The sequence below is a fragment of the Castor canadensis genome, chromosome 11, assembly GCF_047511655.1.
Source record: "Castor canadensis chromosome 11, mCasCan1.hap1v2, whole genome shotgun sequence".
In the NCBI taxonomy this organism is placed as follows: domain Eukaryota; kingdom Metazoa; phylum Chordata; class Mammalia; order Rodentia; family Castoridae; genus Castor; species Castor canadensis.
Window position 1 is genome coordinate 36,586,280 of NC_133396.1, and position 22,666 is coordinate 36,608,945.

Sequence of the window (22,666 nt, forward strand, 5' to 3'; positions counted from 1 at the left end):
CTTACAGTGACCTGAAATAAGCAAGGGACACCAGAACATTTTCCAGAAAGCTAAAGCAATCTGTCATATTTTGTCACTTGGAATATACATGGGTAAACAAGTTCTCCTATTATAGTATAGAAAACTCTGTAGTGGGTTGCTTAATATATAAGCTACTAGTTAGTGGCTTTCAACCTTGGCTACTCATTGAAGTTGCCCAGGGAGTTTTCAAATATACTGAGTTCTTGATCCCAACCCCATATAACCTGATTTCAGTGGTCTGAGTGTGAGATATTTTATTTTATATATAGATTTACATATACTTTTTTTTTTTTTTTTTTTTTGAGACAGGGTCCCAACATGTAGCCCAGACTGGCCTGGAACTCACTATGTAGCCTAGACTAGTCTAAACTGATTCTATTGCTTCAACAAGTCCTAGGTTTGCAGACTAGTACCACTATGCCCAGATGGGTGTGGAGATTTTAAAAGCTTCCTAAATTACACTAATGTGTAGGCAAGATAAGAATCATTGCTAGCTGCTAGCAACGCTTGGTAGATTTGATTAGTAGAAGGAGGAGGGGAAAAAGATAAAAAAAAATTTTTTTTTTCAGTACTGGGGCTTGAACTCAGGGCCTTCACCTTGAGCCACTCCACCAGCCCTTTTTGTGATGGGTATTTTCGAGATGCGGTCTCTCGAGCTATTTGCCCAGGCTGGCTTTGAATTGCGATCCTCCTGATCTCTGCCTCTTGAGTAGCTAGAATTTCACCAGCACCCAACTGAAAAAGAATTTAATAAAGTTGTGGTATATATGAGTTGTTCTGCCTCTCTTAGGACTCTTCTTTGGATCCACCCTATAAAGATTCCTCCTTATCTTTATTATTTATGCCTCATGAAAGCCATTAACCCACCAGCATTGCGGTGCACTCTTGACCTGTAATCCCAGCACTCCAGAGGCTAAGGCAGGAGAATCATGAGCTCAAGACCAGTCTGGGCTACAGAGCCAGTTGCTGGGTAACATGGCAAGACCCTGGCTCACTGTGGATCGATGACTTAGGTAAATAGTTCATGAGACTCCATCTCCGAAATATCCAGAGCAAAATGGATTGGAGGTGTGGCTCAAGCAGTAGAATGCCTGCTTGGCAAGCACAAAGGCACAGAGCCCTGAGTTCAAACCCCAGTCCCACCAAAAAAATAAATAAATCCTGTCTCAAAAAAAAACCACACACACAGCTAATAACCCTTTGTTATATTCATTTCAGCTTTTCCTGACATTTTAAATTGTACATTTTAAAATTTATTTTTTAAATTCCTTTTCTTTTGTTAACATTTTATGTGCTTTGATGATCACCGTATTGTCTATAATGACATGAAGGGTTTAAAAAAACAAAAACCTAACTCTTCAAACCTTCTTTTATAAGGGGTCCTGGTGATCTTTTTTTTACTAAGGTGTAAAAGTTTGGGACTTAACAGATTGGATCACTGCTAGATAAATACCATGTGTTTTTTGTTTTTTTTTTTAAATAGACTGTGTTCCTTTTGCTTCCTTTAACACCCACCAGAACTGCCACTGAACATATTCTATAAATTTATGCTGGTACTGGAATAATTTCAATTACATCCTGTTTCAGTTCTGTAACTCCTGCTGCTATTCACAATTCAGACATTCTGAAACCCTACTGTTTGTCCTTTATTATTCCCAGAAGTAACTGATGAGAGAGAGCCCTCAGAGCCAGAGTTGGCAGGATAGAATGTGGTAAAGAGGAGAATGACTTTAAAGGACCCAGCTTTTCTGGCTATGCTATTTTTGCAGCTATCAATTAAACAAAATAGCAATTTTGTAATAATTTCCTTGTCTTTTGGGGATGGATATTGATAAAACAAGATTTTTAAGTGCTCAGTGTCTGTGTGCACACTAGTGAATACTGGTGAATGAGGACTGGGTAAAAGGAACATGGGGAACAGTCTTAAAGATGCAGGAAAATGAGGCACAGTTGGAGACAAGTTTAAGGCTATAGTTGGAAGATTGAGATGAGAGTAGTCAACTTTTTCTCATGGGCTAAGTGGCATGTGGCTTTTTTTTCCTTTTTAAAACAGATGGGGGTTATCAATGTTTTAATTTTGGTCCCATCATACTGAAGATAGGTGAGCCTGGAGACAGGGCCATAGTGGTAACAAGTCTCTGGCATTTTACAGTACAGTACAAACTGCCTGAGTAGTCATTCAAGATCATCCCTTTAGAAATGACTCTGGTCTGTACTGTTCTTTTAGCTTCACAATTATTCTTAGAGTGATTGAAGAGGAAGAGACCTTAAAGTCTGTTAACTTATTAAAGTACTAATTAGAGCAATGATTCTAAACCCTAGTTGTGCATTAGAATCACTTGGGGCGACTTAAACATAGGAATATAAGAGATCTTAACATTCTGATTCATGTGGTCCAGAGTGGAACCTAAGCATTGTTATTTTTCAGTGTTTACCAGTAAGTGTGAATATATGACCAAGATTGAGAACATCTGGATTCAAGAATCAGGAGATGGAGTGCTAAGCCCAGCTCTGTCACTTTATGACCTTTGAGCCTCATTTCTTTACCTGTAAAGTCTGGAGTGGGTAAATGAGATGATGTGTGATATCTCTTCTGGTTTGCAAACACTGATTTCTAAACCTGCTTCCTGTCTACATTTATTTTGTTCTTTGGGCCTTAAAATTCTGATGGGTCATCATCCCTCAGATAGCATTCTCTCACCATTGTACTTAGAGTACTTGCTTTTTCCCACTCTTGCAGCCCCCAAAGATCTGCACTGCACCTTAAGTTAAAGCCATAATTTAAAAGACTTTAAAATTTTATTGGTGGTGTCCTTATGAGCAGTCACTATTGTAATACTTTTAATTTTACATATCCTGTAATTTTTAATACTCTTATTTCAGTTGCTGCCTTGCTTTCCTGGTTTTATTGCATAGCACAATATTTTACTCTAGTTCTCTGATTCTGGAACCTCATCCATTTGTTCTCTCTCCTGTAGGAGAAATCTTTGAATTAAAAGCTGAACTCAATAATGAAAAGAAAGAAAAGAGGAAGGAGGCTGTGAAGAAAGTGATTGCTGCTATGACCGTGGGGAAGGATGTTAGGTAAGGGTAATCACTTCATTCGTCACTTTAGAGATCCATACCCTATTTTATGACTTTACCACTTTTCCTTTAAAATCATAGATCTGCTGGGCACAGTGGCACATGCTTGTAGTCCCAACTACTCAGGAGGCTGGGGCAGGAGGATCACTTGATCCCAAGAGTTGGGTGCCAACCTGGCCAACACAGTTTTGTCTTAAAAAACAAACAAACAAAAAAACCCAGCAACAACAACCAAAAAGAAAAACCCCACATAGGATCTATAAAAATGAGTTTGTCCCACTGAAAATATCATCAGACAGTGTAGTTGCTTTTATCTTAACACTCTGACTTTAGTTTGTGTTTGATTGCTTTTTTAAAGAGTACAATGAGTTTGATTTTGTTGCATACAGACCTAGCTTAAAACCTCTGAGAACTGACACAGTTACAAATCTATCGTCTGAAGTAGTTTTAAAGTAGTTTTAAAAGATTATGAAAACAGACTAAGAAGCAGAAGCTCACATACTCTTTAAATGGTTCAAGTCAGCGCCCTCAGCTTTACAACTCTACCTTCAGTTGAATTCAAAATGAATGTCAATGTTACCAAAATTCATTTGATCTTATTTTTTGTTCATTTCTATAATTAAGTAAGATCATTTGGAAGGATTATTTGCAGGGCCCTGAGGAGTCCTAAGCAAAGCTATTTTTATAATAATACTTAGATGTTACTTGCCCTTTTCACCATTTGCACTGATGATGGGAGCAGTGGTGGGTAAAACTGTCAGTGTCTTTGTATGAATCAAGGTAGTAGTGGTGACACATCATAGTACTTTTCACTACCATGTACTTACAAGAAAATAAGGGCAGTTTCACTCAGGATTGTTTTTCATGACATATTAAAAGACTTTTTTTCTTTTTTGAGGTATTGGGGTTTGAATTGAGGGCCTACACCTTGAGTCACTCCACCAGCCCTTTTTTGTGATTCTTTTTTTTGAGATAGGATCTCACGAACTCTTTGCCCAGTCTGGCTTCAAACCATGATCCTCCTGATCTCTGCCTCCCTAGTAGCTAGGATTACAAGCATGAGCCATTGGCATCTGGCTAAAGATTTTATTTTATTAAAATTTGAACCTTGAGCCTAGCTATTCAGGGGGTAAAGAAAAGGAGCATCACAGTTTGAGACCAGCCTTGGCAAAAAGCAAGACCCCATCAACAAACAAGACAGATGTGGTAGTTCACAACTATAATCACAGCTATGCAAGAAGCATGGGTAGGAGGATCCCTGTCTGAGATCAACCAACCCCAGGCAAAAGTATGAGACCCTATTAGAAAAATAACTAAGGAGAGAAAGTTTACTCGGTAACCTCAAACCCAATACTGGCTCCCCCCCACCAAAAAAAACAAGAAAAGAAAAGAACCTTCAGTTCAGGTAGGTCTTTTATTTTTAATATTCTGTGATGGTGAAATGGGAATTATGCATAAAGCTCTTCTGCTGCATTGTAACTTGAGAAAAGCCCTATGTGATTGTGTGAATTGCAAATATGAAAGTATGATTGACGCACAAACTATATTTAATCAGATTTTGGTATTTGGGGGACATTTGATCAAAAAACAACAAAGTGAACCTGTCATTTCAAGGGAAAAAATTTGACAGATAAATTTCAAACTTTAAGGTAAAAATTAGGTTTTTGTAAACTTGTATCTCCCATTGTTGAGCTTAACGATTTCCTGATACTTAAAACCGTTTTCTAGTGGATTGGTGGTGGAATTAATGAAAGTGGTTATTTGCTGTTATATAATGAAATGTGTCAACATTTGAGGATCTATATAACTCAATGTACCAGTGTTATTCAGAAGACCACTGAGTGTATCACAAAATTATGCCCAGATGAAAGATCTGTTTAATCCCTAACTGACTGAATATTAATGCGACCAATTACAAAACTTTATTGATGTGGTTTTATTTTTTTATTTTTATTGTTGATGGGACTGGAGTTTGAACTCAGGGCTTTGCACTTGAAAGGCAAGTGCTCTACTGCTTGAGCCACACCTACAGGCCATTTTACTCTGGTTTAAATACCCCCTTCCCCATGCTGGCCTCGAACCACCATCCTTCTGATCTCAGCCTCCCAAGTAGCTAGGATTACAGGCATGAGCCACTTGTACCTGGTTTGGCCTTGGATTCTTAATCCTCCTGCCTCAGCCTCCTAGGTGCTGGTCTTACACACATTAGCCACTCCACACAGCTTAAATCTTCTTGATCTTGTGTAGGTTGTTAGCATTATTTAGGATCTAACCAATTTACTATTGGTTAGTGTTTTGCATTTATTTACTGGTTTTATAGCCATTCTGCATTTGAGCTATTCTCTTAGAAAATGGAAAGCAAACTCATTTAGGAGAGGAGAGAGTTTAAATATTTACATGTGCATGAAACTATACTAGGTACCATACAAACAAGTTAAATGAATGGTTTGTTACCTTCCAGAACAGAAGTCAGTGACTCATTGGAGATGTGAGTCACCCCCACCATCTTTCTCCCTCATCCCCTTCTCCCCTTCTCCCCTTAGAACAATTTCAACAAGTTTCATTGTTCTGTTTTTATATACAAATACAAAATACATCCACCATATTTGCCCTCCTTTACCCAGGGATGGATTGTTTTTGAATTTTCAGTTCATCCATCTTCCTTTTAGTAAATAATTTCTATTTCTGTTTCCTGCTTTTGTGTATGTATGGGAGCCATATCATGAGACTAGTTATTTCAGTCATTCTTTACTTGTCTGTAAAAATACACTGACATTTGTTCTTATACTTGTAAGAAATTTATAAAGAATTTTAATAAAGTGTTAGGAGGAAGGTTAATTACTAACGTCCCATAAAATTATACTTAACCTATATTTTTAAAATACAACCTACACTTTAAAATCTGACCATCTCAAACCTCCAAGCTAATGGTGCTACTTTGTAATGAAAACAAATTTCTTTCCTGTGGCTTATAGGAGAATATGGTAAATCATGAAATGAATAGAACTTGGGAAAGGCACAGAGTACATTTGTATTTGATTACACTCAAATTTTAACATGTGAATGTGTACTATTAAAAAAGGTCCTTAAATTCCCCTGAAAGAGAATCAGGATGTGTTAGAGATGACTAATTCCAGATTGCAATTAGAAATTTAAACATTGAGACTGGATGAAGCGTGATGTCATAGAGAAAGCAGGGAAACTATTGAAAATTCGGGGTCACATCCCAAGAACTCAGGAGCTACCTGAATAAAGTTGCCACTAGTCAAAGATGGACGAATGTGATCATAAAAAATTATAACTGCTGTAATAGTTAGAAACCACAGTGGATTGCTAGGAAGAATTACTGTTATTTTTTTGTGTGATAAAGGTAATGATTTTTCTAAAAGATTCCTAATGATGTACAGTAAGATATTATACATGATATGATATCTAGGATTTATTTTAAAATAATCCAGAGACTGGGGGGGATAGCTCAGTGGTAGAGTACTTGCCTAGCATGAGTGACTCCCTGGTTTCTAACCCTAGTGCCTCAAAATAAAAAAATTCAGAGCAGCTGGCAGAGGGTGGGGAGATGAGGATATACATAAAACACTGGGTTGAGGATAATATATAAAACAAGATTGGGCATATATCTGTCCCTAAGGTGTGGATCAAGGGGAAGAGTGCCTGCTTTGCAAGCAGAAAGTCCTGACTTCAAACCCCAGTACCACCAAAAAAATAAAAAGTAAAAAAAAAAAAAAAAAACAAACCATATATATGTGTATATATATATATCTATATATATATATAAAGATTGGGCGTTTATCAGTATTTATGGGTGATGGGTACATTGGGCTATACTGCTCTAGTTTGTTTTAAATTTTTCATAATATTTTCCCCCCAAACTATTGAGAGGGCTGGAATGCATCTCAATGGTAATGCACTGGCCTAGCATGCATGAGGCCCTGAGGTAGAGCCTCAGCACCACCTAAAAACAAAACCTATTTTTAGACTGGAGACCAGTACATTTTTTTTAGTGATTCATTTCCATGAACATAATTATCACTGTGGGGATGTCATCCTTATATCAAATTATTGTATAAGACCAGTTCTTCATTATCTGTCTAACACTTGGCACCAACACCCGTTCACTCTGTCTCTTTCTCTTCTCAGCTCTCTTTTTCCAGATGTAGTGAACTGTATGCAGACTGACAATCTGGAACTAAAGAAGCTCGTGTATCTCTATTTGATGAACTACGCCAAGAGTCAGCCAGATATGGCCATCATGGCTGTCAACAGCTTTGTGAAGGTAACTTCTTCCTCTACCTCAAATAACCTTCCAGAAGTGACTTATCGTGAGTGTCTGCATTGCAAATAAGCAACCTCTGTTCAAAGGAAGGCCTCTAGGGAACGAGTAGTAATATTCATGTTTTGAGTAGCAGTGAGTAGCAGTATTCATGTTTTAAGCATTCTATAAACCAGCCTGTGTCATCCGGGAAGTTCAAACCATATGGTGAGCTTTCTGTTATTGAGGCTTAGTGTATGCATTCTTGCCAGTTGGGTAGAAAAAAAGCCAGGTGAAACCTCACCGTTTAGCCTTCTAAAGTTGTATTAGTTACCTGCAGCTTTATCTTTGTAAAAATTAGGCTAATGACTTAAAGGTAGTGGAAACTGCAGAAGATTTAATCAGTCTTAAACATTTGGTTACACTTTTTTTTTTTTGAGGGGAGAATGCTGGGGTTTGTTGAATTCAGAGCCTACACCTTGAGCCACTCCACCAACCTTTTTTAATAATGGGTTTTTTTCCAAGATAAGGTCTCTTGAACTATTTGCCCAGGGTTGGCTTCAAACTGCATTTCTCCTGATCTCCATCTCCTGAGTAACTAGGATTACAGGTGTGACCCACTGCTCCTGGTGTGTTGTTGGTTTTTAAGATGGGGTATCACTAGCCCAGTGGGTAGCCTAGGCAGGCCTGGAACTCATGTTCCTCTTACTTCAGCTTCCTGAGTGTTGGGATTACAGTACACCACCATGCCTCACTCAAAATAAAATCTCCTTTAAAATACATAACAAGATTAACAAGGCACATCTGTAATCCCAACTACTCAGGACATGAAGATAGGAAGATTGATGTCTGAAGCTGGCTCAGGCAAAAATGCAAGACTTTACCAAAAATAAACTAAAGTTTACTTTTTTTTTTTTACAAATCCCTGTAAACCACAACCCCCCCCCCCAAAAAAAAAAAGAAGAAAAACCTAAAGCAAAAAGGGCTAGGGCATGGCTCAAATGATAGAACCCTGAATTCAGTTCCCAAAAAACAAAATAAAACCAAAAACATAACAAACAATACATTGTCACATCTTTACTTTTTTCTGTTTTTGCTTTGTTTTTGTTTTTTTCTTAATGCCACACCTTTAAAAACTGACAAAAAGTTTCCTTCATGTAATTGAATATCAAGATTTTTCTCTTTTTTTTTTTTTTTTTTTTCTTTTTTGTGGTACTGGGGTTTGAATCTAAGGTATACACTGTGAGCCAGCCCACCGGCCCTTTTTTGTGGTGAGTTTTTTGAAATAGGGTCTCACAAACTGTTTGCCTGGGCTGGCTTCAAACCAAGACACTCCTGATCTCTGCCTTCTGAGTAGCTAGTGTTACAGGTGTGAGCCACCAGCATCTGGCTCAGATTTTTCTTAACATCAGATTTGGTGAGCATACTCATGGGTATTCCATTAATACTTTTTTTGCTTATTTTTTTTCTCTAATTTAGTCTGAAAAATCAGATAGCATTTCTCAAGTTAACTTCTAGTTACACTTTGAAAAATAACCAATATTCTTTCTTCCTTCTCAAAGACTTTTTTTCCTACATTATACATAGTCAGAACATAACATTTCAATCTCCTTCCCTGGTGGTTCATAAATGGAATATATTATTGGGAAGATTTTAGTTTACATTTTTGAAAGTTAGAGTTATATATAATGTTATATGGCTTAAGGAAAGTTTTGTTTTTGTTTTTGTTTTTTTTAAATGTAGACAATTTAAGAGTATTCCTTCTCAGGAGAGAGTAGAGGCAGGGGATGGGGGGAGAAATAACCCAAACAATGTACGTACATATGAATAAATGAATAAAAAAAAAGTATTCCTTCTCAATGTTGTTTGTGCTGTATTGGGAAGCACTTGCCAATAAAGGAGAATGTTTGGTGGTTAGGAGCTCAGAGGGCCCACTGTTCTGCTTAACTGCAGGTACTTAATGTCAGGCCCCAGTCAACTCCTAGGCTTACCTTTGTTTTCTTGGCTGTAAGCCCAGAGTTCTAGCCCTCCTTTCTGTCTACTTAGTATTTACAGACTCTCTGTGGAGTGGAACACAGTCTTTTCAATTACTCATTTTCTTTCCTAAAGCAAAAATACAGGCCTTTTCTGTTTTTATGGCAGGTCTACTAGTAAGTATGGGAATGGTCATAGTACCTCACTAGGCTTCTGCCTGGCTCTCAATTTAATATTACTGGGCCTTTCCTCATTATGTATATAAAGCAGTTAAGGGCAGTGGGAGTGGCTCAAGCAGTAGAGCACCTACCTAGCAAGTGTAAAGCTCTGAGTTCAGACCTCAGTACTACAGAAAAAAAAAAAGCAAGAGAGAGAGAGATTAAAAAAACAGTTAAAATTCTTGAATAGACACCTTAGAACAGGAATAGCATGGGAGATTGGGTTCTGATGTAGAATGTAATTGGAAACTTAAATTAGTGAAATACTCTTTTGCAGCTTATGTCAACTGGACTCCTTACCATTTATTTATTTAGTTAAATTAGTTTTTGGATCTGGGGAGTATAATCCAGGGCCTCTTACATGCTAGGTGGACTGTTGAACTGCCTCATACACCTATAGTGATGATTGTTTTTTGTAGGACTGTGAAGATCCCAATCCTTTGATTCGGGCCTTGGCAGTCAGAACCATGGGGTGCATCCGAGTGGACAAGATTACAGAATATCTCTGCGAGCCCCTCCGAAAGTGCTTGAAGGATGAAGATCCCTATGTTCGGAAAACAGCAGCAGTCTGTGTGGCAAAACTCCATGATATCAATGCCCAAATGGTGGAAGATCAGGGATTTCTGGATTCTCTACGGGATCTCATAGCAGATTCAAACCCAATGGTAATAAATTCCTGCTTTTATAAAGAGAGTGGTATTGGGCTGGGAATATAGTTCAATGGTAGAGCACTTGCCTAGCATGTGCAAGGCAGTGCAAAAAAAAAGAAAAAAAGCCCAAACAAATGAAAAAGACAGAGTTTTTGAGCTGGGTGTGGTGATGTATACCTATAATTCCAGCACTTGGGATGCTGAGGTAGGGAGGATGGAGAGGTCAAGGCCGCATTGGACTACATAAGGGAGCTGCAGACCAGCCTGAGCTACATAGTGAGACCACCTCAAACAAAGAGTAGTATTTAAATTGCCTTTTCAAGGCATGTTTAACACAAATGTTGCCTTTGGGATGTTGGAACACAGAGTAGCTGCGGGAAACATGAGTTGTGTTTATCTTGCAGATTGTGTGTCTCACACTCTAGATGTTTGTTTTTTTTAAGATTATTTCTTTAGGTAGACATTCGTGGTATTATTTGATGGTGTGAGACTAGAACTGAATCAGATTAAGTGATCTTTTAAAGATCTTTTATAGAGTAATATACTCTTTAAAAGGGGAATTCTAGGGCAAGATTGTTTTTAGCCAACTCGATTATGTTCTAGCAGCCAGAACATAATACCTTAAAGTTGAGGGTTTTTTTTTTCATTTCCTTCTTGGCATTTCATTTATTTATTTTTGGTGGGGCTAGTATTTGAACTCAGGGCTTTGTACTTGTAAAGTAGGCATTCTATCACTTGAGCCACCCCTCCAGTCTGTTTTGCCTGGGCTGGCCTCAAATGGTAATCCTCTTGATTTCAGTCTCCCCAGATAGAAAGACCTTTTTTTTTTTTTTTTTGGTGGGACTGGGATTTGAACTAGGGCTTCACACTCACAGGTGCTCTACTCATTTAAGCTACTTCTCCAGTAGCTTTTATAATGAAAGGGATCAAGTCTCAAGTAGTAGATACTCTGCTAGTATCTGAAGCACATTTTAATTGGGTGATTAGTCACTAATATAATCCGGATTAGATGCAGGAATATAGTGCTCCCCTTTTTGTCTAGTGCAATGTTTCTTTAAAGTGCTCCCCTTTTTGTCTAGTACAATATTTACTTGAAGAGATAGTGTGTAGCCTATATTTTTTTTTTTTTTTTTTTTTTTTTGGCAGTACTGGGGTTTGAACTCAGGTTTTTGAGGCAGGTGCTTTACCACTTGAGCCATGCTACCAGTCCTTCTAAATATTTTTCTTGTTGAACTTTTTTTTATATGGCAAGAGAGTCGGAATTTGCCTAAAATAGGTCTCATGACTCACAAATCACCTGCTCAGATCTTTGCTTTGACATTTCATTTTGTTCACTTTAGTCAAAACAGTAGCGTTTGCTTCTGTTTGTTATCCTTCCAAATTAATAATAAGGTCAATGAATGAAGCAAGCTACATTTTTAAAGGTAGTTACTCTACCAGTTGTCATCAGGAATCTTTTCAGCCACCTTCTAGGCTTAGGAGTGCATATGGAAGTGCTTAAACCCTAATTTCTAATAAGGCATCACCACCGTACTAGGTTATCCCCGCCTTTTGTCTCCCCCACACCCGTCCCAAGCAGTACCATGTGGCACCTTTTTAAAGAAAGATTCCATAAAAAGTTTAAGCCAGGCACAGGTGGCTCACACCTGTAATCCTAGCTACTCAGGAGGCAGAGATCAGAAAGATTGAGGTTCGGTGCCAGCCTGGGCAAATTGTTTGAGAGACCATATCTCAGAAAAACCCATCACAAATAAGGGCTGATGGAGTAGCTCAAGGTGTAGGCCCTGAGTGCAAGCTCCAGTACCTAAAAAAAAAAAAATAAGGTGATACTATGTGTTTATGGAATGTTAGCTGGTATCCACTTGTGTTTTTGTCATTGCTTGTGATTCACTCTGTCACTCCAAGCATCTATTTTTGAAATTCTCTATTTGAGGATAGATGAGGAAATAAGGCATCTGGGTTCCAAGCACCAACCAGATAAGCAGAATATCATGTACTCTCTGAAACTTACTAAATATTCAGTGGTGCTAAGAATGAATTTAGGTAAAAATAAATTCTAACTCTGTAGGCAATTCCAGTTTGAGGTATAAAAGGCATTTCACCAATGTAAATTCTTCCATGTAGAACCTATGAATTTTATAAGGACTGAGGACTTAGCAGTAAGGCATTATATTTTTAAAGCCCAAGTAGCACTTAGAGATCCTTATCAGATCACTTGAGAATGCCAAGTTTCTGAAACAAGCCAGGTTTGTCTGATTTAATCTAAGTTTCCATTGTAGAGAAGAGGGCTGGTTTTCATCCAGTCCATAGTACTCAAATGACATGTATGCTGTTTATTTACTTATGTTTATTATGAGAGTCTGCAAACATACTCAAAATTAGAAAGAATAGATGAACATAATAAATGAACTCATTTATTATAACCAGATTCAGTAACTATTAATACATGCCAATCTTGTTTTATTTTTCTCCCCATTCCCTAGCTATCTATAATTTAAACAGGTAACCTATGAGTGGCTGTGAATATATTATAATGTTCTAGTAAACTGTATAATGTTCCTGATAACTTTTTTGTGTGTGTGCTCTTGGAGTTTGAACTCAGGACCTTGAACTTGCTAGGCAGGTGCTTTATCACTTGAGCCACACCACTCAGCCCTTTTTGCCTTAGTTATTTTTCGAAAAGGGTCTTGAGTTTATGCCTGGGCTGATCAGCACCACAATCCTCCTAATTATACATTCTGAGTAGCTGGGATGACAGGCATGTCCCACCACACCCAGCTACGGGTTGAGATTGGGTCTCTCAAACTTTTTTCCTGGCTGCCCTTGAACCAAGGCATGAGCCACTGTGCCCTGCCTTGATAATTCTTAACCTGTTTTTACAAGAACAAACCAAGAGGTGATTCAGGAAGATTACTACCTTTTGCAATGCTAGAAACCAAACCTAGGGTTAGGCAAGCAGTCTCCCACTGAACTTTATCCCCAGCTTGTCTTATTGTGTCTTTATTGCAGATTTTCCTAGAGAAGGATGTCAGCATTAGATATCAAATTGTTGAACCCACTGTCTACTAAATAGAAAATCTCTGTACATTCTTGTGAGACTTCTCAGTAGCAATAAACTTTTTTCTTGATTTTGTTCAACTTACTGCTAGAAAGGTACCCAGAGTTCGGTTTAGTCAGGTCTGGCTGTGGACCTGCACAAGCCTGAGAGCAGGGTGCTCCTTAACTTCTGTGCCAGAAGTGCTTTACTTGCCTTACTCTTGTCCTGGCCTCCTTATACAAACCCATATTCAAATCATTTTTCAAGTTCTTTATTCTTGTTTTAGTGAGGAACTGAAAAGCTTGGACTTAAAGTAGCCAACAAATATATGCCTATTTTTTATCTTGAATCTCTCTGTCTTTCTGTCTATCTGTCTATCTTTCTGTCTTTTGGAGGTACTGGGATTTGAACTCAGGGCTTTGCACTTTCTAGGCAGGTGCTCTACCTCTTGAGCCATGTCCCCAGCCCTATTTTGCTTTTTAGTTATTTTTCTGGTAGAGTCTCACATTTTTGCCTAACACTGGCCTCAGACTGCAGTGCTCCCACCTATGTACACACCATGCCTTGTGCCTGGGCTGCCTTCAACTTTGTTCCTCCTGATGTCTGCCACTCTGGTAGCTGGGATTATAGGTGTGAGCCACTTCACTCTTTTTGACTTTATACTTTTTTTAATTGTCAACTGTATTCCCCTATTTTAAACCTTAAAAAAGTGTTGCAATTATAAAAAAAAAATTCTTACAAAAAGTAACCTTAAATAAAGGGTTAAAGTTGTCACACTGATTTTCTTTTATCAGCGGGGTCAAATGCTGCCTGTAGAGATAGATTCAGTACATGAGTGTTAAGTAATGCCCAAGGTCTAGTGGTAGAATGTCAGATTTGGTAGCTCAGAGAGACTAAACTATCCCAAACTCATGCAGCTAGTAGTAAATGTAGTCAGGATGCTAAGCTAGTTCTGAGTTCCCAAACCCATTACTTGTCACCACCTTCATCAATATACGTATGTAGTAGGATTTAATTGTATACATACACATACCCCACACACTATTTTGAACATAACTATTCAAAATAGTTATAATTTTGAATTCACAAATGTCTTTAATTATCTGGATACTGTTTTGTTATGAAATTACCTCAATTCTCTTAATCTAATGAGAAGTCCTTTTCTACTGCCCTTAGTGTCACTTTTATTCCACTTTTCAGAGACTGTTCCACATGGTGGCAGCACTGTGCCAGCAAATGTCAGTTCTCTTACAAAGGAAATGAATGCTTCAGGGGAATTCTGCCTGAGTCTTCTTGTAACTCACTTTAGAAGGGCTTTCTAGATGTGAAAGCACCAGAACACCTGCAGAATGGACTTGCACTCTTTTAATATGAGAGTAGAAGAGTAGAGTAGAATGTTGATCAAGAGTTGACAGTTCTGCTGGGTGCCTATAATCCTAGCCACTCAGGAGGCAGAGATCAGGAGGATCGGTTCAAAGCCAGCTGGGGCAAATAGTCTATGAGACCCTATCTCAAAAAAACCCATCACAAAAAAGGGCTGGTGGAGTGGCTCAAGGTATAAGCCCTGAGTTCAAGCCCTAGTACCGTGAAAAAAAAAAAAAAGAGATAGAGAGAGAGAGAGAGAGAGTTGACAACTCTTAGAGTTCTATTGACTGCCTGGTTCCTGGTGGCGTGTATTTTGCTGTAAGGGATAGAACTTTATTATACTTTTTCCTCTGCCTCTTTGGGGGTATCACAAACCCCATTCCCCTGTAATCTTATAATTTATACTTTATTTAAAACTTTCAGTGAAGTCCTAGTCAACAGAGAGAGATGGACTTTGAAATAAAAAATTCTCACTCTGTTAAATCCTAGCTGTATGCTCATTTTGCTTAACCTTCCTGAGTCTGTTTTATCTTCTGGAAAATGAGAGATACTGTCTTCAAGAGTTCTCGGGAGTGTTAATTGAGCTTTTACATAAAAAGTGCCTGTTAAAGTACTTGGTTTATGACTTTTTTAAAGATGATGGCTTATAAGGTGATAGCTGCTACTATAGTTAGGAAGTAGACATTAGGCGAAGATTAACTTTATCCCTCCCGTATTAATTTAAAAGGTGCCAACTCCTATGATATCTGTACAAACTGATACAGTAAAATATGTTGTGAGAAAATCAGAGTTAAACTTATTTTCAGATGTGGATTTTATTAGTCCATTGTTTTGAAAGTAAATCTGTATTCAGAATGAAGAAGCACCTTAGAGCTGCAAGAAAACATTTTCCTGTAATTTCTTCACAAATGTCAGAATTTTAGAAATTTCATCTCACAAGGAAAAAAATGCATTTTTGAATGTTGTATTCCCTAGGTGTTTTGTTTTTTTTTTTTTTTTTTTTTTTTTTCCTGTCCTTACTATGGTTTTTCTTTTTGCTCTCAGAGGCATTTGGGGATATGTTAACTTTATAGTTAGCATGTTTATGTCAGATCTGCCACTGAAGGGATTTCCTTATAGCCCCACCACTTGTGCCTTGCTTCTTGATTTTAGGTTCAGTTCTTTCTCTTTTGCATACTGCAGAGCCCCTTTGGTCTCTGTCTTTCATATCTTCTATCCTAACTGACCCATGGGAATTCCTCCAGCTCTGATAAAATGGAAAGTAACTGGTAAAAACTATGTTTTCTATTTGTGGAGGGCTCTTTTGAATAGCAGCATACTTAGAATCAGTTTAGGCCTGGTGTAGTGTTTTAATTTGAACTTTTGTGGAAATCTCTTTTTTTTTTACAAAATGTAGAAGTGCTTTGGACCTGTGAAATGGTATTTTTTTTTCTTCTTCTTCTAGTTGCTATAGCATAATGGTTAAAATTCAGGCTCTGAAACCAAGCAGACTTACATTTGTATCCTGGTTCTGCCATTTCTTTTCTTTTCTTTTTTTTTTTTTTTTTTGGGGGGTGTGTATGTGTGGTACTGGGGTTTAAATCTAGGACTTGTGCCTGCCCTTTACTACTTGAGCCACACCTCCAGCCATGCTCTGCCATTTCTTAGCTGTGTGTCTCTAAGCCTCGGTATCCTATTTTACAAAATAGACTTTACAAATAGTGCTTATGTCTTAGGGTTGTTGTGAGCATTGAAGTACAGAGGGCTTGTAGAACACTTAATACTGAATCTGGTATAGGGTAAGCTTTACTAGTAACAAGCATATGTTTTCTATATTTCTGTTGTATAGAAATATATTTTCTATTATATAGATTGTGGTGCTAGATATTAATAATTTTAGAAAGGTTAATCTTTCAGTGGCAAATTTTATTTTTTAATTTTTTAAATATTAAATTTTTAACATCATGATAATGCATGCCTGTAATGCCAGCAGTGTATGAGGCAGAGATGGGAGGATTGCACAGTTCGAGGACATCATGGGCAAAATTCAGCAAGACCCTATCTCAGACAAAAACAAAACAATAGAGGTATAGTGCAAATGTTTGCTAGGCCCTGGGTTTAACCCCCAGCACTTCAAAAGTTCAAGATTCATTCTTCTTTTCTTTAAGATAATCTCAAGGCTCTAATTTGGCAGGGGAATACTTTACCCTCAAAAGGGAAATCTTAAGTGGAGTGATAATGAATGCTTTTTTTAATTCACATTATAGCATGCTTAAAGGAACTTTGTGGTATGTGAACTGAGGGACTCTTTGATTCTTCAGGTAGTGCTCTTTTGTTTGTTTGGTGAGACTGGGATTTGAACTCAGAGCTTCATATTTGCCAAGGAGTCTCTACCACCTGAGCCATACCTCCAGTCCATTTTGCTCTGGTTATTTCAGAGATGGGGGTCTCACGACGAACTATTTGCCTGGACTGGTCTCTAAACGAAATCCTCCCAATCTCAGCTTCCCAAGTCACTAGGATTACAGACAGGAGGGTAGTGTTTATTGTTTATTGATAGACACTATTTGTGGTGTTTTGTCTTTAAGAATATTTGCATTTTGTCAGACTATATCTTAAATCATTCAGATGAACTTTATTATTTGTAAATCTTACTCGTTAACATGTAATCAAATTCTGTTACCATAATGAGTTGTGTTGGCTGAACTAGATAATTTTAGCTCTCATTCCATGGAAGAAGGGAGGGAAAAAATGGAATATTGTAGAATGTAATATGGTAGGCATACTATTGGCATTCCTGGACAGTGTTTTGGTTTACAGAATAAGCTCTACATCCTATTTGTTTGAGAGGGAGAAATATTTAACTGGTACTGCATGGTCACAGTTGTATCCATGAGAAGAGCGTAATGAATGAAAGGCCGACAATAATATGTTGGCCTGTGCTTTACATGTCATTTGAAGCATCTCTGTAAGAGATGGCAAGCTGGCAGAGTGGCTCAAGTGGTAGAGCACCTGCCTAGCAAGCATGAGACCCTGAGTTCAAACCCCACTGCTGCTAGAAAAAAAACAGTAGTAGTGTAAAAGAGATGGCAGGATTCCAAATTGTTGCTGATTTTTAAGAGAATAAAAATATTTAAGTACCTATGTATTTCTTCATCATAGTTTTGGTCAATTATTCTACTACTTTCACTTAATTCAAGTCATTAGGAACACCAGCCAAAAAATTATAAATTGAATAGAAAAACTGAAGCCTAAGTCTTTCTGGAGTGTATGTGACCTTGAAGATCATGGCTGGAAATCAAAGCCCCCAAAATAGTAGTTTATGTAATAGAAACTCACTGTACTGGAGAACGATGTTTCCTGGGTTCTGAGTTTATGAAAAAGAGTGAAATTAAAATGCAGAGCAAGGAAATGTGTGAGAGCTTTCTCATAAACAAGCTTCTGTGATATTCCACTCCAAGTGTGTATCAAGATTTTCTTCTAGAGGCCTGTTCTACAGAATCATTTTTATTGTAACCATATTCACTGCTCCAGCTTGCTCCTTTAAGAAAAAACAAAAACCTGAGGTCAAATTTATGTACTCAGGACTTCTGCATATGAGATAGATATAGCTGATAAATCAGATTTTGTAGCTAGATAGTAACTCTTGCCTCTATAAGTACTGCTAGGATATGATTACCTCTGAAATAAAGTAGAAGAATGTATTTTTTTCCTTGTATAAATCTGCATGTCACCTTTGCCTAGAAATACTATTTTGATTATCATCCTTCTCCCATCCTGCTTTTATTTTCCCTTTCTCCTAGTTGAATTTCACATATCGTGGGACTTCTGTAGATATGTGAAGCAAGAGTGATTAGTACACTGGAATCAGACAAACGCCTTGAGTTTATATTCAAGCAGTATCTCTAGCTGTATTGACCCTAAGCAAGTCTGAACCTCTCTGAGTCTGTTGTCTTAACTTAATAGGTACAGATTTTATTAGCAATTACCTCAGTTTTTAATGAGGATTATTGGCACATAGTAAGTGTTCAATGAATTTTAGCTATTATAGTCTTTTATCACTTTGTACAACTCCTTTAGGTATAATATAAAGTAAGTCAAAAATACAAACTGCTTATCTTTAAAAAATAAAAAATAAACAGACTCCAAGTATGCATGATAGCTACCAGATAGTAGATAAGTCTGTGGTTAAAGTCAATAAAGATTTGTCTAGGATTCAGTATGATTTTTATGAAAGCATTTAATTTCTGTATTTATATTGCATTATCTCTTTGAAGGGTGAGGAGTGGGGAATGTTTAGTTGCTGTTTCCAAAAGATTAGAACATAGCATAATTAGGAAACATAGTGAATAAAAAGGCGAGTTTGATTTTTTTGTTTTATACTATGGATGTATTCCTTTGCAACCTAGAGACCAACTATTTCTAAGTCAATTATGTATTGAAAAATGCTATTTATAAATTCATTGTTAAAGCAAAACACTTTCTTTGGAAACTCCTCCTTTTTCTTTGCTTGGAAACTAATTTTTTTCTGAGATTATAGCAGTGTTTCCTAAGAGAATATCAGTTTCCTAGGGGGAAAATGTTACACCTGGTTATTCTAACTGTTCAAAATTAAAGTGATGCTTCAAATGAAAGAAACCCACATTTGTTTTACTATTCAAGGAAGTTAAAGAAGTTACTGTAAGTGTTGAACTTGTTCTTTGGTGATTTTTTACTAAATCCCATGCTTACTGTGTATTGTTGTTTGGAAAAGGCTCTGGGAAGAGGACGTGAACTTTAAAGTTTCAGTCTATTATTTTTAAAAACAGGTGGAATATGTACATAATACAAAATTCCTAAGAAACATAGCATAAGCACCGACAAGTAAGTGGTCCGATGTACACTAGCCACCCATTTGCTATCTTGAGGTCAATCCTTTTCTTCATTTAACTCAGATTCAGTGCGACTAATTTATTTCAAGCTTCTATTAGACTGAAGGAAGTAGGACTTTCTGACCAAGAGAGTTTAAAGTATTCCCTCATGGGCTTGCCTCAGCATTTCTAAATGTGAACATTAGGTGGAGCGTGAGGAATCGAAGGAGTTTTAGAGAAACAGGTTTGGTACAGGAGTTGGAGAGCATCTCTGATCATTCATTGCATTGGGGACTTGGCAGTGATCTGCTCTCTCCAGCAGGTTTTCTTCAACATAATCCTCTGATCTAATCAGAGGATCGACTTTTTTTTTTTCTTTTTTTTGTGATGCTGGGTTTTGAACATAGACTTATACTTGCACACTTGCTAGGCAGGTGCTCTTACCACTTGAGCCACTCAGCCAGCCCTTTGTGTGAGTGTTGGGATATTTTTTGAGATAAGATCTCTCAAACTATTTGCCTGGGCTGGCTTCAAACTGTGATAGAGGATCATGTTTTAATTAGACTGACTTTTCCCTTTTTATTTTCTTGTTTTAATATGATAATAAACGGAAATTGCCTGTTTAAACATGAACTTATACTTCATTAGCTGCATTATACACATGGTTTAATTTCCAGTTGCTTATACTGATGATAGCAGAGTGCTTCTTATTGCTCATTTTGTTTAACATCATTCTCTTCTCTCCATTGCTTTTTTTAGTCCCCCTAATTCTTACTTTCTCTTCTACATTTCCTATTACTAGACCTTATATTTAACTTTAAGCACATACACAAAAGAGTTTCACTGACAGAAATGGTAATTGTGGTGGGTGCATTTTTGGACAGTTGGTAAATTGGGCATGATATAGATAGGAATAGGCATTTGGTCTTCCAATATGACATTTTGATTTTTCTTGTACTAAAATATAGTCAATCAAATGTACTGTGTATTGGAAATAAAATATTTTTCCCTGCATCCAAAGCTCATGGAGGGGATTATTGTTTCACTCTTACGCCTTTTAGTTTTTACTAAATATCATGCTTGATGATGGAATTAGCAAACAAAATCAAGAAAAGAACCTGATATATGTTGCCATCTCACTACATTTTTTTTTTGGTGGTTGAACTCAGGACTTTGTTCTTGTTAGGTAGGCACTCTACTACTTGAACCATTCCTCCATCCCCCACTCAGTAGATCTTGATTTCACTTCATAACAATAAAAATCTGTCTTCATACTTACCAAATGAGTTTTGAAGATTTTTTTCATCTAGGAATCTTTGTTCTGATCACTACATTAAAGCTTGAGATAATTCTGTTTCTGCCATCATTATCCTTTACATAATAATGGATATTGCTATTATGTTATTTGTTCTGGGTTCTTCATTTTTGAGACAGTTTTTCTTTGTAGGTAGTACAGGCTGGTCTGACCTTGTGATCCTCCTGCCTCCCAAGTGCTAAGATTACAGATGTGTACCTCCAGGCCACTCTGCCAGCCCTTTTTTTGCATTGGGTATTTTCAAGATAGGATCTCTTGAACTATTTGCCCTAGCTGTCTTTGAACTGCAATTCTCCTGATCTCTGCCTCCTGAGTAGCTAGGATTACAGGTGTGAACCACCAGCACCTGGCCTAGACTTCACTTTTTAAAGCTGTTCTTATGTCTTGATTTTATTGATAGTTTTGGGCATGATTAGAACAGTTAATGTATGTTTTAATAGTAAATCATCTGTGACTCTGGTAATATATTAATTGCTTTAATTCTGGAGTGCCTGGCCAGTAGGAAGCTATATTTGCTATCATTAGTAGCTTAATATATGTTCTGAAAGCAGTTTCTGTGTTTCTTTCTGACTAGCTAAAATGTTCAGGAATGATTATAAGTTGAGATCCTGCAAAGGTTGGTAAAATGTTAGAGCTGTGCTGTTCTGTGTATGTAAATGATATGTTTCTTTCTCAGGTGGTGGCTAATGCTGTAGCAGCATTGTCTGAAATCAGTGAGTCTCACCCAAATAGCAACTTACTCGATCTAAACCCACAGAATATTAATAAGCTGCTGACAGCCCTGAATGAGTGCACCGAATGGGGCCAGATTTTCATCCTGGACTGCCTGTCTAATTACAATCCTAAAGATGACCGGGAAGCTCAGAGGTCAGTCTTTTCCAGGATAATATCTGATAGTCTTGCCTGATCAAATAAGTTCTAGTGTTTGCTGTTAGGATAAGACTTGTACATTAGATTGAGGAAGGTTAGTGGATTGATTGTTTTAAGGATAGACTTTGCTATCCTTAAGATTTTTTCTCACTGGATTTAGGAACACAGTAGGTGGTGGAATAAACAAAAATAGCTGTTTCTAAGAAACGTATGTTTTTCATTTCTTGTTTGAACAGTATTGCCCCCTTGGCTAAAATCTGCCTCATCATTGTCTCCCATCTCCCAGTTCTTGGCCATTTGGTAAAGGTTATTGACTCTCTCTCTCCCCTAGTGACAGCACTATTCATTAGATACATAGTAAGTGGCTTCATATTACTGATTGAGCTGAATACCTATAATTTAGAACTAGAGAAAGTATGCTAAAGTCAGAAAAATCTATGCCGCTTCTGCTATAAAGAAAAGTCATGTCAGTCCGCATTTGGAAATTCTGAAAGGCACATCTTGATTGTTTGCTTAGTCCTTTACCACCTTAGTGTTGCCAGTTTTCTGTGACTATGAGAAATTGACCACTTAATTTCATCTACACACACATACACTTTAGTTTACAAAGTTGGAGTTATCTCCAATTTTTATTGAACATTTTATATATATAAGCACTGTACTAGGCAAAGTACTTCTGAAGAAATGTTGGCTCTTCATTAAAGTTGACATATTTTAATTATGGTAGATAAGAATCTTCCTTGCCTGGCTGAAGCTGATTTCCAAGCTACTAGAATGTAAGTGCTCTTTGCTTGTCTGGGAAATTATTCCCTCTGGACTAAAGTAAAGCCCCTAATAATTTATTTCCATCATTGAAAGCACAAATATATTCTGGAAAGAACTTTATCTGGAATTTTATTTTCTGTTGTTGGTCATTGACATTACACTCAATCATTCATTCAGCAAACATTTCTTAAGCCCATGCTGTGTGCCAGGCACTGTTCTAGACCCTGAGAATACAGCAGTGGACATACAAAAATCATAGCCCTTGTGGAGC

At 37.3% G+C, this 22,666-nt stretch overlaps 1 protein-coding gene across 5 annotated transcripts in view; it reads left to right on the forward strand.

Annotated features, from left to right (window-relative positions):
• Positions 1–22,666, forward strand: part of Ap2b1 (adaptor related protein complex 2 subunit beta 1) — a 119,976-nt gene that overhangs the window by 21,398 nt on the left and 75,912 nt on the right. For all 5 annotated transcript variants that reach the window (XM_074046260.1, XM_020174824.2, XM_020174822.2 and 2 more), the window contains exons 3-6: positions 3,000–3,105; positions 7,261–7,396; positions 9,984–10,229; positions 21,437–21,627. In XM_074046260.1, the coding sequence (XP_073902361.1) occupies positions 3,000–3,105; positions 7,261–7,396; positions 9,984–10,229; positions 21,437–21,627 (679 nt within the window). The remainder of the gene's footprint in view (positions 1–2,999; positions 3,106–7,260; positions 7,397–9,983; positions 10,230–21,436; positions 21,628–22,666) is intronic.